The 16642-nt window shown below is 43.7% G+C and overlaps 1 protein-coding gene across 2 annotated transcripts in view; it reads left to right on the forward strand.

Moving 5' to 3' along the window:
* Positions 1-16642, forward strand: part of SMOC2 (SPARC related modular calcium binding 2) — a 133251-nt gene that overhangs the window by 95108 nt on the left and 21501 nt on the right. For both annotated transcript variants that reach the window (XM_083496559.1, XM_083496560.1), the window contains one exon: positions 2034-2116. In XM_083496559.1, coding sequence (XP_083352685.1) covers positions 2034-2116 — 83 coding nt within the window. The remainder of the gene's footprint in view (positions 1-2033; positions 2117-16642) is intronic.

The raw sequence follows: 16642 nt of genomic DNA on the forward strand, positions 1-16642 counted from the left end.
AGAAGAAATAGTGGGGTTTATAATAAATAAATATAATGTGCACCTCTCTTTCCTCTTCTAGCAAACTGATTTATTTGCCAACAGTGTGCTATTCTGTATAAGACATAGGCAGTTGCTAAGTACAATCCCTCATAAATCTGGACTTGGTAAAAGAGAGAGAGAGAGAGAGAGAGAGAGAGAGAGAGAGAGAGAGAACAAAATCTAAGCATGAAATGCCACTTGCTGTGGGGAATCTGGAGGCAGAGAGAGAAAGAGAAGGGAAGAATGCAGGATGGGGTATCAGATTAATCTGCGTTCAGGCCAATTGCCAGATGCTACATTAGTGCACCCAGTTCAAAGATTTCTCTTTCATTCTTTACTTGGCTGGTTAAAAGAGGTCATGTATCATCAATTACCATCCACTCCATCGAAAGCTTGCCATCAAAACAGCTTCTGTTCTCCCTACTCTAAAGGTGTCTTTTTCACCCACAGGACACACACTCATCTGAGCATGAAATTGCATTGCACCTTCCTGGAGCAATCTGTATCTGATGGGCTATAAGCCAGTTTCAGAAATGGCTGGTTTCTCACTGACAATGAGAAGATAAATTAAACAATGAAGGCGGGGACTATTTCATTCCAACCAGTCATTTTTCTCATGGCTAGCATGGCGCCCAAGCACTCTATGATTTGTTACGATGTCTTTGAAAGGAGTTTTCATTTTGAGTGTAGTGGAAAAATTACACTCCCTAGCATGACTGGGTAAAAAGCCCAATTGCCTGGGTGGTACCAAATCAACAATGGAGAAACCAGATCAATCATGTTCAAGCACTAGGTTCTTTATATTGTTGAGTTCAATAGCACAGGAAATGTAACAAAGCCAAGCAGGAACACAAACACCCCAAAACTTTATATTGAGGAGGAGTCCATCATACAATGGGACTTTTCTAGAAAGACTGCTCCATTTTGAGTCCATCTTGTGGTGAATCCGGAAGTCACTACACAACAGGAAAAAGTGCCCATCTGAATCCATAGTTCATTTTTCACCCACCTTTCACAGACATCATTCAGTTATATTACTCTTGAAAACTGGAGGGAATCTTCAAAGAAAGTACATCACAGATAAATCTGAGTATTATTTGTTGGTGGTTTTCTAGTGCCTGAGGTATATTCAAACTCCTTTCTCCTTTGGTGTAGCTCATATGAATCCCCAAACCATTGTAATTCCATCACCATGTAGTTGGTGTTAGTTTAACAGCAAACTTCCTGCTCCACTCTCTTTGTGTATTTGAGAGAAATACACACACACACACACACACACACACACACACCACACACACATATATATGCACAGTGGGTCTTAGTTGTTTGGCATCATTCCTTCCAGATAATTAATTAATAATCAGTTGAGCGTTAAAGCATCTGTCATTTTCTTTGCAAATCTTGTTTTCTCAACACTGACATTTTTAAAGGAGAAGTAAATCTCACAGCAACTGCAAATGGATCAGCTATAACACTGACACCCAAATCACAGCCAGTGAGTACACTTGTATCAAAGCCTCAGCAAGGGGCTTGCTGAGAATTGTGAAGGAACTGGGCATGTTAACTTGCCTTAAACAGAAGACAAAAGGGCCATTTTAAATGGGAGATAGCAGCAGATTCATAGCATACTGCAAGCCCAGTTTCTTATAGATGCACAAGGGAAAATGGTTGTACTAGAGATTTACCTAAGAGAGAGGAAACTGCTATACAGTCTCATGAGATCAGGCACAAGCATTTTCTAGACCCATTTTTGAAATGTCCCCTCCCCCCCCCCCCGCTGAAATTGCTCAGCAGTGCTTATCTCAGGGAATGGCATGAGTCTTAATTAATGGTTTTCTAGCATGTGCTTTATTTGGCATTTGTGCAGATGTGTGGCTGCAATTTTAGAGGAACGCCTGAGTCTGAGCACTCTGCCAAACTTCAGTGTGACTACATCATTTATGATGTGATAGATTTTGCAAATTAAATTGACTTTACCTTGTTGTCTTTTCTTCTTCCTGTTCTCCCTTCAGATATGAGCAACCCAAATGTGATAACAGTGCCAGAGCTCATCCAAGCAAAACAAAAGATTTGTTCAAAGGGCGCCAGCTTCAAGGTCAGTGTATAATAAATGGTGTTTAGCTAGGGTGTTTGTTCACTGAATTAACCTGGGGAGAGAGACTCCACTATCTTGAGTCCCAAAGCAAAAGTAGGTGGAATAATTGCTATGCCAGGTTTCCAGTTTGGACATCACTTGTTAAGGTGAGTGTAAGAGAAGTTGTACTGATATTTGCTGTGTTGGATCTTGCTTCTACTGTCATGGAAATCAAATGAAATCTGCTATTAGTACCAATGGAGCATAATCCAATTTTTACTGTACACGTGAAACTCAACATCTAGGTCAGTAATTCCCAAAATGGATCCCTGAACACAAACAGTAGGTTTGGATGTTACAAAGCTAAATATTCCACAGCATAATGCACATCCTTTTGTCTTCTCCAGCACAAGAAATGATTTACGCCATCATTACAATGCCAAGCTCAGTTTACGCTCAAAGGAAGTAGATAAAATCTCTGCATTTATTGTTTCAAAGGAGACAAGCACATGACTGACCTTTGGATGTTTTAACAATGTTTCTACTGTGCCACCTATTTTGAACAAAGCGCTCTTTGGAATTCAGGCTTCATCTTATGAATTTATTTTATTTTATTTTATTAGATGGGCTTGTCTTAAAAATAATTTGGGGCTTTGGGGATTAAAAAAGAATAGTTTTCATTGAGAACATTTTCCCTGTCAGAACCTCCCTTCCCCAAACAAAAAAACCTTGCATTTGAGAATGAGGAGGGAACATCCCCAGTAGCAATGAGGAGAGTTCACCAGTGACAAGAGAAGTGTGGCCAACCTCTCCTGAACAAGGAAACAACAATTTAAAAGAAGTTCCATGTCAGGAGCTAGTATAGTGCAAAATTCACATGTGAAAACTCACCAATAATTGTGCTGGTATACAGCCCCTGCTCTGTAAAGTACTCAGAACAATGTTAAATTAGACTTTGCTTATAGAAACAAAGGAAGTTGCCTTGTAATGAGTCAGACCGTTGGTTCACCTAGACCAGTATTGTCTACATGGGTTGGCAGTGGTTGGCATTCAAGAGAAGTGATTTCCATTTTCCTGCTGCTCAGATTACCTAGCTCACTATTCTCTACACTGACTGGCAATGGGTCTCCAGGGATTCAGACGATATTCATTTCAGTCCTTGGTTTATTTAAGTGAAACATAAATGGTGAGCAGGCCTGGACTGACCTTCATTGGAAAATGCCAACCACGGTCCCAACTTCATCTTAAACATCTTACTACTGACTTTTGTAAGATGCCATGAGAAGCTGCCAAATTTCACACTTCTTTTCACCCTTCCTGATACTACTTTACCAGAAGCATCCTCCTATTATAGCAGCAGTAATGTTGTAACCGCATTCAGAATTTAATTTTTTTTCCAAAGGCATGATTAACAAAAGTTTTCCAACCTCTCTGTTCCTACCTGGTAATTTCTTTGGGGTTTAGGTTCTGAACTTTAGAAGAACAATGCTTGTTTAAATTCTACCCTTCTGGGCTTGCACTACAATTATTATCAGACCATTCCCTAACCACTGCTGCAACATGAACTCATAATTGCTATGAAGTGGTGAATGGAACATGTATCTGAGTTCTCCTTCATTTAAGTTGCTTACCCTTGGCAACCTCTGGCTTGTAAGTACTTGGTTATTGATGTTATTGTAGGACAATGTACCCACTAGTTACATACTTTCTATTTATATGTAACCTTTTATAAAATTGAGAGCATGAGCATCGTACCTATTACACAGATAGACCTTGAGGTTTTCCTGAGTAACTTATAAGAAGTGCCAAGTTCCTAATCATTCTTCAACCCCTGAGTGGTTTACTGCCTACCTACAAAAGCAGCAAGCATGAAATCATTTGTTCCAGGATAAGTTGCATCAAAGAGGTCACTAGATTAAATATCTCCCGACTGCAGCCAAAGGCTGCTAGGCTCATTGTTCCACCAGGGCAAAGCCTGGTCAAGTCAAGCTGAACTTGGAATGGCATAATATTTTGAAAACTCAGTTGTGAAAAATGCTTCTCTCTTCCTCTCCTTCTCATTCACTGTCCAATAGTAGGATATAATCATTATGAAATCTTTCCCCCTGACTTCATAACTCTTAAGTCCTTCAGTCTGGGCAATTTCAGCATTAATATTTGCAGTCACTGGACATGCCAGTTTTACAATTTACTTTTCTGAGGAGAAGTCTGCACACATGATTTTATGGGCTTGATTCAGCCCTCCACTCCCCACAATTTACAAGGCACACCTCGGCACCAGCCACATAGAATGTGCCAACCACACTAAATATTTCTAATGAGGTCATCATTCTTCATTTAGGCATTGGTGAAAGTATTTGCATACTTCACCAGTTGCTTACCAGAGAGATGAATAACAATTTAAATATATTATGTGATAGGCTAAACGAATTAACGTGCTCATGTCTTGCATATGGGTTTCCTGTAGGCATCTGTGAGAAAAAAATGCTGGATTAAACAGGACTCTTGCTATAGTCTTAATTAGTGTTGGTCAAGGAGAATGCAAAATTCGGGGAGAATTATGTGTTTGTAACTTGCAGTGATGATTCCTTTATGAACAAAGGTTGCACTATGAACATGTAATTGTAACACTTATCTCTTCCGGGGATTGCTGACAACACTGCCTTGTGGCTATTGACCATTCTTCCACTCCCTCCTCTATGTGTGTGATTACAAGATGAGATATTAATGGTGCAATGCTAAGGCCCCCGGAAGAGCATTGTAGGGGGTCATTGGATATATTGGACATCCCTCTCTGATGTTGGAGACAGGACTCAAATGTTGGAGATCTTACTGATGTAAGGTCTCTCCCCCCCTCCCTGCTACTGCAGAAGTCTCCTATGCCCCAGCCCAACCAATGTCAGTGCCCATTGTCAGTAGGACCAATGTGGGGCTCCATCAGGTGTCCTCTGGGACTAGGGTCCCAGTCCTAGGAGGTATAAGCCTCTTACCAAACACTCACAAACGAGGGCAGGATGGCAGGTGCAGTATATTCCAAACAAACTTAAGGTCAAGCCCATAAAATCAGTCTATGTCCAAAACAAGATTCAAAGGCAAAGTCAGGCAACATGCCAAGGTCCATACCACAGTGAGTTCAGGGAAGGTACCAAGAAGGGGAAACTAGAATAAGGAACAATGAGTGCAGACTGTGTTGTTTCCAACAACTGGGAGACTCAAGAAAATAATACTTTATATACTCTGGCCCAGTGTTAGAAACCAAGATATGAAAGCTAGGAGTTAAATGGCACCTTAAACTTGGTTATGGGCACAACAACGGAATGTCTAGCTGCACTTTTTTAATAACAAGAATACAAAGCTGAAAATGAATCAACTGCAGCTAAAATATTATGTTCATTTTTCACATGGTCTAGTCCTTTCCCCACCCCTCTGATATTCTCAAGAGGGCCTCTTTTCCAGTCTTCAGGAAGTAGCTGGAAGTGGGGAGGCAGAAAAAGGTCCTCCTTTCCTTCCACTCTGCAGTTGTAATCTGAAACCTTGGGCACAGTACTGTGCCCAGAGCTCAGAAACTGCTCACGCTAATGAAATTTTCTGTTGCAAAATGCACCTAGAACAATGGGAGTTTCAAACACTGCTCTGGCCTCCTAGTCCACACTCTAACTATAGCTCCAGCTCCTACTCTGACATCTTCAGGGGTTCTTCAGCAGGTCTCCCCCTGCAGAGCCCCTTAAGAAAATTCTCAGCACCAGTTCTGCCTGCTGTTCAAGGTCCTTGACCTGTGAAGTTCCTAGTTTGTTCTCTGAGAACTCAGTATCTGGTACCAAGTCGGGGCTAAGCAGGAGAGCCAAAGGGAAGATGTGTTGGGACAGTTTGGGAGAGTACCAGGGAAATCTGGGAAACGGTTGGAAGCCAAAGAACCCAAAGTTGTCCTAGTCCTCTGATATGCCCACAAAGAGGGGATAAATTTAGACATGCCCCATAGTTTCTCGGCTGCAATCCTAACTCATTTACTTGGGATTAAACCCCATTGAATTCAGTAGGACTTAGTTCTGAGTCAACCTGGGTAGGAGGTTGCTGTCAATCTCTCTTCCCCCCTTTCCTCCCATTGTTTTCAGCAGAAGCAGTTTTAGGGTAGTGAACCAGTTTGGCCTCACAGGGTGATGTCAGCACAGGGGGCACTGCAACAATGATGCCGAATGGAACACAAGAGGGAGGGCTCCAGTTTTTTAGCATCACACAGGGTGGTGATGAAATTTGAGGGCCCAAAGTTTGCCCCTGTTTCCAGTGGAAGCAACGGGAACCTTTTCCTAAGCCTTGTGGCCACATGGGAAAAAATAGCTTTGTCCAGAACATGACTGCAGAATGAAGGGATTAATATAAATTTTGTGAATAGATACTTACATTCTAGCAAAGGTGACAAACGCACAACAAAAACTGCATTATAAGTTATAAGAAGAAATTATATCACCAAATTACAGAATCTAACCTTTGCTAGTCACGCCGTTGAGAATGCTTCATAACATAGTTGAGAATGTGTTCATTTGACATGCTACAATTTCCATCCTAGTCCAAACGGGAAGGCTAATATTGCTTGCATAGCAGGGACCTGAGTCCTGAGTGGCAGCCAGACTTGAAATCCACAAGAATCTGCCTGAATATTTCACTTACTTTTAAAGTCATTAAGTATGTGCTATTTCCGAATGTAACAGAGCATCTGCTTGAGCCTTTGAACGTCAGAGCGACTGCTTCCTTGTCACGTTGCACATTTTTTCCTCCCTGTTAAGATGTGTGAAAGTAAGAGGATTACATCTTTTATGATGCAACCAATTAGTTACAACCAGCGAACAATCACATGTTTAAATTACTGGTTGTGTTACGGAGTTTTAAGTATTACTTTACATAGTTTCAAAAGAAAAAGCACACGTTTATTATGCAGGCGAGTTTGTATGCAAATGCTGTGGGCCTTAAAAGTTTCCCCTCGAGCCTGAGTTGACCTTCTTTGGAAATATTATGTATAGTATTAAATTCAGAGATTAGCAAGCTTAAAAGCTGGCTTTGCATGAATACTTGGGTGAAATTATCAATATATGAATTTTATTTCTATTTAGTAAGCAAATGAGGCTGAAAGCATAGATGGTGCCTTAGACTGTGAGGTGGGGAGGGGAAGGAACAAGCATCATTCCAAAAGATGTGCTTGTTTTTTTCAGGCTGGATGCAATTAAACACATCAGATAAAGGCCTACTGTGCTATTAAACTAATGCACTAATAAAAAATGGTTTGCAGAAGTTTCTCTTCTCTGCAGCTGTATTCTTTTACGAGTTACCATGGGAAATGGAAGGGAGAAAAAGATGAATGCCTTTTTGTTCTTCTGTATTTATATGGTAACCTCCTGAGCTAAAGAGGAATAAAAAGGGGTTTCCCATCCCTCTAAAAATTGGTGGTTCCAGAAAAGAAACCTAACTCATAGTTTTGTTCATGTTATCCCTATGACAACATTCATTGAACATTTTCCTGCATCTAGATGGTTCCATTGATTTCAATGCGAAATATATAAACATATGTTTAACTCTCCTGTTGAAACTGGGGAACTCAAAAAACCCTCACTTTTGAAGTTGGGCCATGTCTATAGTTAATATCTGGCAAAGGATCCATAAAGTGCTTAAAGTAACATATCCAAAAAGTATTTATTATTCATCATGTATAAATATACTACCATTAAGAACACAAGCAATCTCCTGGCCAAAGATTGTTCTCAACCGTGGCCAACCAGATACCTGTGGGAAGCATGCAAGTAACACATAAATGCAGAACTGACTGAATAGCATTCATTTCCATGTTTCACCTATGGCAGCTTACATCAGCTAAATTAGCAACTTAAAGCAAGTCAGTCCAACAAATGATACCGTAAACAAGGAAACACTAGCCAAGCCTAACAGTAGCAAGAATGCAGGCCAGGATACGTTCCTTGCAGCTCATCAGTGATGGGAATTAAGTATGTCAAGTGCTCAGGGTTTCAAAATTCATCCCTTCTATTCAACAGCTGTCAAAACTGGTCAGCTGTGTTGCTGTGTGTGTGTATGTATATGTATGTATGTATATTTTCTAGGCATGTTCCTTGAGAAAGCCATTCTTCTCAGAACTTTCTCATTGACTTCATAAGGCACAAGGCCTATAAGATCCTAGTGCATATGCAGGGTTATAGACTAAACTTAATGCAGCTGTTTAATTGAGCACTTTTAGTAGTTGACGAATCCCGTATCTATAAAGCACTAATAGAGATTTCTCTCTGAAGTACAAGAGTATACCTGCAATCTTTGAAAGGGCATTTTTTTCCACATTAGGGATAGGAGAGGAAATGATGAGAAATGGCTCTAGAGTACCATTTAATATAATGAGGTCTTGGATTCCATTCAACCACAGTGCCCTTGGCATGGTTTTCCAGGGAGCAATACTGTGTGTCAGCTCATGAGGAATGGCCAAAGACTGCCAAAGATCCTTGGTTGTCAATAGTCAATTTCCTGAAGGCCCATTGTATTTCCATTTCATTGGTGGTTTTTAATGAATAGGATCTAGGGTTTCAGGACAAATAACTTTTGTTTTTCTTACGCACTGTGTTTGTTCATAGTTACTTGCAAAAAGTATTTCTATAGTGAAATCTAAAAATGCCTATGGATGCTAAAAGGGGAGGGTCCAAAGTATGTGTATGTGTAAAAAAATGTAAAAAAACCCCCCTGGTCATTATGTAATTGGAGGGTACAAAGTATGTGTGTGTGTGTGTGTTTGGTTTTTTTTTTTTTGGTAAAGAAAGTAAATCTGGTCGTTATGTAATTTGATACCTGGTTGCTAGTTTTCCTCTTCCCTCCCTATATCTTTTTCTTTTGTGATATGTCTTGCACAATTGCAGGGCTGGTGTTATTTTTTAAATCTGTGTATAGCAACTAGAAAATGCTAGGCACTATATAAATTAACATCAATTGGTTTCGGTTTGTAATGACAACTCTCCTGCCCACAATTATTAGTCATTTGGGTGAAGGAAGAATTGGTGTCTTAGAAGGAAAAAATGAGCCAACTGCCTTCCATCTTATGAAAGCTTCTGTGCCTGTGTGCAGTTCTCTCTTGCCAGGGTGGGCAGACCAATGGGCATTTGCAAGCCTGACTTAAAAATATTGTGTGGGACATTTCCTACCATTACGCAGAGTGAGGAGGGTGTCTTGGGTGACAGATAGGAAATGGGAACAGCAGCAAAACACACACACACACCCCAGGTGTTGTAGGATGTGCTGTCCGATCTCCAGTGTTGAAGTGAGGCTGCCTATACATCTGCCTTCTGTATGTGGAATGAGGAGGTACTAAACCATCTTTTGCCTGAGGTAGTGAGGTACTGTGCATATCACTCCTAGAAAATGGTTGTGGATATGGAAACTCATGAGACCAAAAATTAAGATGACTCCAGAGCTGAGATGGTGCAGTAGGGAGTCCCGCCACAATGATGTAGAATGGAAGGTGAGAGGGAAGGGAGGAGGGCACCAAATTTTGGCTTCGCACAGTGTGTCGCTGAAATTTGAAAGCCCAAAGTCTGCCACTGACCCCATCAAATGCAGTGAGACTTGTGTATGACTGTGCTGTAAATGAATTAGTGTCTACAACCTATTGCTAAGCTCCAAAGATAATAGAAATCTACATTAGCCAGAAATCCACTGCACGTATAAAGGTAACCTTGCCTTCATTTGCACAGAGAGTTCCTGAAAGTTCTTCAAATGCTCTAGTTTGCCAGTAAGTGTCACCTCTGTTTTATCCTAGCTAAAACTTAAGCCAACTGGCTCTGAGCCAGATCCTGCCAAGCAGGCAGATTATTTTGCATACTTGTGCTTAGTGAGGTGGTGCCGGTTTCTGCTGGTGGCACCATAATCTGAAGCCTCACGAACTCTCCTTCTCCATGGTTGGTCCTCTTGTTGAAATCTATTTATCAAAATGTTCTGAAAAGCTCAACAATAGGGTGCCCTGAAGGAAGAGGAGAAACGGCTTGAAAAGGGAAACATCAGAAACATTCAGGAATGTTTCCTTGTACGTTGGCAAAAAACTTGCATTTCTAGTTGAAAAATAAACTAGTTGTTTGGTGCCACCTATACTTAATATTTTATAACCCTCGGAGTATGTGGCCATTTCTCGGGGTGGGGGGATAGCATGCCAATTACTCAAAAAGCCTGAAAGGGCAATTCTAGGTGATCAATATTATATGAGCATATATACATAAAGCGACATAAAATACTTAACACCTAAAGAGTGATGCACTATAATCAATGCGGTCTGCATTGCATCAATGCAGTCTGCATCAGATAAACCCCGTGTAATTGGGAGAGAGTGAAGAAGGCGTCAGAAGCAATGCACAAAAGGAGTTCACTTAATTGTAATGGGGAAGGTGTTCCACAACCTAAGCCCAGGCATGCAAAATGCCCTCTGCCTTGTAGAAGCGAGGGAAGCATCATGTGGAACCCTTAATAATGACTCTTCAGGTGCATGTAAAAATCAGGCAGGCCTGTGGCCTTTCCACTCGAAAATGCCAGTTTTTGCAGCTGGCGCTAGCTCTGTACTACTGCCCTTTTGCCCTCGCCCATGAGAGGGAGCTGTGCTCACCTTGAACTGGGGCTGCTCTAATTCAAGCACAGATGTGCACCTATTCAACCCTCCTGTATCACAGCTACATACTGCTCACTAGTGCTCAGCATATTGTATTTCCCACTTCTATGATGATGTGCAGCATATATCGCTCAAGTTCCAGTGCTGGCATTGCCAGTCAAAAGGACCTCAGGGAGAGACCTCAGTCTGATACCTTGAAGAGGCACCATCAATCAGACCCAGTATAAAGTTGCTTTGTTATGTTGAAACTTAAGTGCACGTCTCCCTCCTTAGCCCCTGCCTGGACTAAACCCAACTTGCTAGGCATTAATTTACAGCTGATCAGGCAGCTTCAACAAAGCTTTCCATTTCATGCCATCTGCCACATCAATGCAAGAACAAAAGTCTAGAAATAAGGAGCAATGTATCACTGACACCAAACAGCAATAGGCACTCAACTTTTCCGTACAATTATTTTTTAAAAAATATTGAAATGTTTGATAAAATCAGTGCCTTCACTGATGAATTTACATGGAAATGAATTTATGCAACAACCCATTTAAAACTGGCTATTGTCACACAAACAATCTGTGCAGCCAAAGAGGCTTCATGAGGGCCGAAAGGCATTTAGGGTAGGGTTGCCATATGTCCAGCTTTTCCTGGACATGTCCTGGTTTTGGGGGCCAGTATGCCCATCTGGGCAGATTTTTTATTTTTAAATGAAATGTCTGTTTTTTTGGGGGGTATTATTATTGGGGGGGGGGGTTAGGGGCATGTGCATACCACCGAAGGGTGGGAGAGGGCAGGCTCTCTTCAGAGTCAGCCACTCTCTGCCGCCTTCATGTGCTGCATCTGTGCCCCGGAAACAGAAGTGCCACAGCAGAGTCTGGAGTGCCGCTGCCCCTTTCCAGTGCCCGCTCCTGGCTGTGCTGTCTCCCTGGACCCTGTTTGCATGAGGCTCCAAATTGCTGGTGCCGGGGGTGACTCGGGGCCGCTGAGCAGCTAGGCAATGGAGCCACCTCTCCCATTCAGGCCTTTGGTCTCCAAGTGGCCAGTGGCATGGTCGTATACAGGATCAGGCCCAGGCAGTGAGGCTCGTCTCTCCGTGGCCTCTCTGGTCCTGCCTGGCCTTTCCTAGCAGCAGTGGCAGCTGCCCCCAACAGCTGCACAAGCCGTGTTGGATGGGATGTGGCTGGTGGTTGCAGCAGCAACAGCAGCAGTTCCATGGCCTCTCCAGTCCTGCCTGCAGCTTCCTCTTTGACGTGGCTTCAGCAGCCATTTGGGGTCGCTGCTACTGCTGGGGAAGGCCCAAGGAGGATCAGAGAGACTCCCTGCCCTGGCCTGATCCTGGATACGACCTTGCTGGTGGCCAGTTAGAGGCCGAAGGCCTGAAAAGGAGCCCATAGTGGAGCCCATTCAATGGCCCGGAGTCACCCCCAGCACCAGCAAGCGGGAGCCTCCGTGGGAAGGGTAGGTCTGTCAATATGGCCACCCTAAGAGAGGGGAGGGATGGAAGGGGAGAGCAGGCGAGTGAGGAAGGGGTTAGTGGCAGGGAGGGGGCTAGCGACGGAGATGCGGGGTGATGGTAGGGTGCAGGTCCGTCTTACCCATAGAGGCTAGTGGCACAGGGAGCCACAACGCCAATTCCTGGAGGGCGCCAGGCAAGAGTCCGGGGAACACCAAACGAGCGCACTGAGTGAGCGAGGGTGCGTGCAGCGCTCCCGCCGAGCATTGACTCAGTTTTTTCCCTTTTAGCCTGCAAACACCGAATTCTGTGGGGCGCCAGAAGGCTAAAAGGGAAAAAACCGAGCCAGCAGGAGTGGCACACACGCCCTCGCTCGCTCGGAGCAGTCCTGCTCGCTCAGTGTGCTGCCTGCCATGGCCATCGTGGCACGAAGCAGCCAGCTGAGCCGGGAGGCGCTGCGTCCAGCCTCCGCCTCTTCCCCACCAGAGGAGCCACCCCCCAGCCGCTGCCTGCCTCCTCCAGCCCTAAAAAAAGGTCCAAAACTCTGGGAAAGGGGGGGCGCCAGAGTGATCTTTGCACCACGGCACCGGATATGCTTAAATTGGGTTTGTGCCCTTCAGAATGTGGCAACCCTAATTTAGGGTGACTTGTGAGTTATTCCTGTTTCTGCTTCTGGCCAGCTCCTATTGCTCGTCTTTTCCGTTTGTTTATTTATTAATACACCAGGTAAATAACCTGTCATGATGTTGGCTAAGTACAGCAGTCACTGAGCCCCATCCTAAATGCTCCTCGATGGGTGTAGCAGGGTTTGCCTCTTCCACTCAGCAGCCCTCTCTTTTCTGCAGCATCCAAACTGAGTTGTTAAGCAGAGGCTTGACAGCCATATGTCAGGAGTGCTCTGATGGTGTTTCCTGCTTGGCAGGGGGTTGGACTTGATGGCCCTTGTGGTCTCTTCCAACTCTATGATTCTATGATAAGCTCACTCTCTTAAGCAGGTGCCCAGCTTGAATTCCTGGATCGATGGAAACCACACAGGAGCAGTCCTTGTAAGGTCTAGAAACTGCTTTAAAAGGAAAGGGGGGGGCAACCTGGAGCTGCTTTGGAAAAATACACTCCATTGTGGAGCGAGCATTTCTAGTGTTTATAAAACCAAAACTTGCTGTTGGTTTCAAGTCGTGTTTACTTTTGAAGGTCATTAATTTCCCAGAGACAGACAGGTAGATTGATGAAACCAAGGTCATTTGGGAAGAACGAGTGTGCTGGGAGATTAAAAACTCGCCACTTACTCCACAGTGAAAACCTTGTTTTGTAGAATTCCTCAGCTGCCTGGGCTCTGGCCTTGGAGATTTTTGCAGGCACTTGGGTGAATGCTTCATTGTTGCTAACTTGCGTCCATCTGTAACTGTGGGGTGTCATGGGGCAGACTTCACTTAATAGTCACTTCTTGTTAAAGGCTGGAGCTGGGAGAGGGAATGCAAGCAGATGCCCAATGGTCAAATTCTCTTAAGGGTGGAAACGGTGAGGGAGGATGTAGCTCTCGCAAAACACTCCTGCAAAGCAGAGAATAGAACCCAATGTACTTTTTTTCACACACAACGCCCCCCCAAAAAACACAGAGAAGCATATATTTCTTACCACAATATTTTCATTCAAATGAATGTGTCCATTTAAAATGAGAGTATTATGGTAAGAAATGAATGCATTTCTTCATTTCTTTTTAAACTGAGCCAAGGACACTCGTTTTCACATAAAAACTGTGGTGTTTTGAATCTGGGTTTATGAACCTGAACAAAATGATTGACCAAGGAGAGTAGGGGTTGGCTGTGGAGTGAAGACACTTTAGTCCTGCACTAATAATTAAACAGAAATTGTTGAACACTTTCCCCCAGACCACTGAGTGCATCCTTGAAAAAAGAAAGAGGCCCCAAATCCATTCATTTTAATACTATCTAGCTTGTGGAAAGAGATTCCTGTTAGAGAAACACTATCAGTCAAAATCTAAAGGCACAATCCAATACATTTTTACTTGGAAGTTAGTCCTGCTGTGTTCAGTGCAACGTGGGTTGCAATCCTTGCATACTTAAACTGGAACTAATAGACCTTGATATTAGAGGCACTGTTCTCTAATATCATGCCACTAAATGTCCCAGAGAACTACCTGGCTCAGTGGTTGACCTTACACCCAACAATGCAGACATCTCTCCTTAGGGTTTTGTGGATCTCAGGTGAGATGATCTGCTGTACCTTGTAGGGCTAAATAACTGGTAGATTGTCTCTTTGCATATTGCTGGGACTTATTTCTTGTGACTCATTTTTGAAAGAATTCACTTCTGTCTTCTGGGACAGCCCACCTGAAAGAGAAGATTCCTTCCTCTATGCTTTCCTTGTTCAGTTCGACACACTCATCCTGCTGCACGCTGCATTTCTATCTTTCCATTCCTCCCCCCAATCCCCTATTTCCCCCCATTGCCTCCTAACCCTCTCACCCAAGCAATGCTGGGAACTTCTCATAAAGTTCATGTCTGAGAGGCAGAGGGCTGGTTCATATACTTAACAGCTCTAGTGATTCCATATGTTACCCTACACCCCACTGTTCATATGACTGAAGGTGGAAGGATTGTACAGATCAGATATACACTTCAGATCACGGGTTGTTTCTTATGTGGGGGGGAGCAAGTCCCTTTGTTGCTTAGAGACCAAGAAAACAGGCCTGATCTGGAAATCCTTACGGAGCAATACCTTGCTATATGATGGTTTTGGCCTATTCAGTGTTCTGGTGGCTTTTACGTGCAGCAGGTATGGCTTGGCATATTTCCATGTCCAACCATTCCCTTCTGGACATAACTCATTAATGGCATGCAAGCTGAGGTACATAGGTACATGCGCATAAACAGACACACACGATTTCTTATTTGACTTTAACTGACCCATCCCTTTTACCAAACATAATTTGCTGTATTTCTGTCTCCCGCCACACTATCCAAGTTGCAGCACAACAAAGTGAGATGGATTTTCTCTGTCTCTGTTTTGTGGAGAGACTCACAGAGACTTTTCTAGAAGGAATACTCTCAGGAACGTTTGATAATTGCCATTGTAAGGGCCTTTTTTCAGCCAGAACTCACCGGAACTCAGTTCCGGCACCTCTCAGGTAGACACCATTGCCATCAGTGGCGTAGCGTGGGTTGTCAGCACCTGGGGCAAGGCAAGTAATTTGCGCCCCCTAACCCGTGGATTTGCCTAACCCCCCGATGTTGCGCCCGGTGCGGCCGGCCCCCCCTGCACCCCCACGCTACGCCACTGATTGCCATTATAAGAGAACAAGAGAGGCATTCATGGTGAGTTCCAGCACCTCTTTTTCTAATAAAATAGAAATGTAAAATGGCCATTGTTATAGGCCAGAATATGTGAAGTAGGCAGCCCTGCTTCCTTCTACAGCTTGACTGTGAGGCATGGAGTCAGGGAAGAAGCTGCAGCTATCTTGGAAGCCATGGAGCTACACCTTGATGGTCAAGAGCATACTGCAGAGTAGAGTGGAAATTTTCCAGCAGAAGGTTCTAGGCTTTATATCTGATGGTTATTCTGCAACCCAAAGATAAAGCTATCAATGGCTAGACATGATGGATAACCTTTGCCTCCATCATTGGTAGTAATGCTTCTGAATACCAGCCCCTGGAAGCCGCAGGAAGGGAGAGTGTTCTTGGGTTCAAATCCTGTTTGCTGGTTTCCTGCAGGCCACTTTGAGAACAGGATGTTGGACTAGATGGGCCATTGGCCTGATCCAGCAGGCTCTTCTTGTAGAATCATAGAATCATAGAATCATACGAGTTGGAAGAGACCACAAGGGCCATCGAGTCCAACCCCCTGCCAAGCAGGAAACACCATCAGAGCACTCCTGACATATGGTTGTCAAGCCTCTGCTTAAAGACCTCCAAAAAAGGAGACTCCACCACACTCCTTGGCAGCAAATTCCACTGTCGAATAGCTCTTACTGTCAGGAAGTTCTTCCTAATGTTTAGGTGGAATCTTCTTTCTTGTAGTTTGGATCCACTGCTCCGTGTCCGCTTCTCTGGAGCAGCAGAAAACAACCTTTCTCCCTCCTCTATGTGACATCCTTTTATATATTTGAACATGGCTATCATATCACCCCTTAACCTCCTCTTCTCCAGGCTAAACATGCCCAGCTCCCTTAGCCGTTCCTCATAAGGCATCGTTTCCAGGCCTTTGACCATTTTGGTTGCCCTCCTCTGGACACGTTCCAGTTTGTCAGTGTCTTTCTTGAATTGTGGTGCCCAGAACTGGACACAGTTTTTGTCCGCTTGATTGCGAAGAATGCATGGGCAGCATCAGTGAATTTGAGACGCTCACCACCTTGTGCTCAATTAACCTAACATCCAACGTTGTGGCTCTCTGGAGAAACCATCCAACTAATCCATAATGGGTTGCTATCATGTAACTGGATCTCGATGCT

Source organism: Podarcis liolepis (assembly GCF_965112155.1).
Source record: "Podarcis liolepis genome assembly, chromosome: 3".
Lineage (NCBI taxonomy): Eukaryota > Metazoa > Chordata > Lepidosauria > Squamata > Lacertidae > Podarcis > Podarcis liolepis.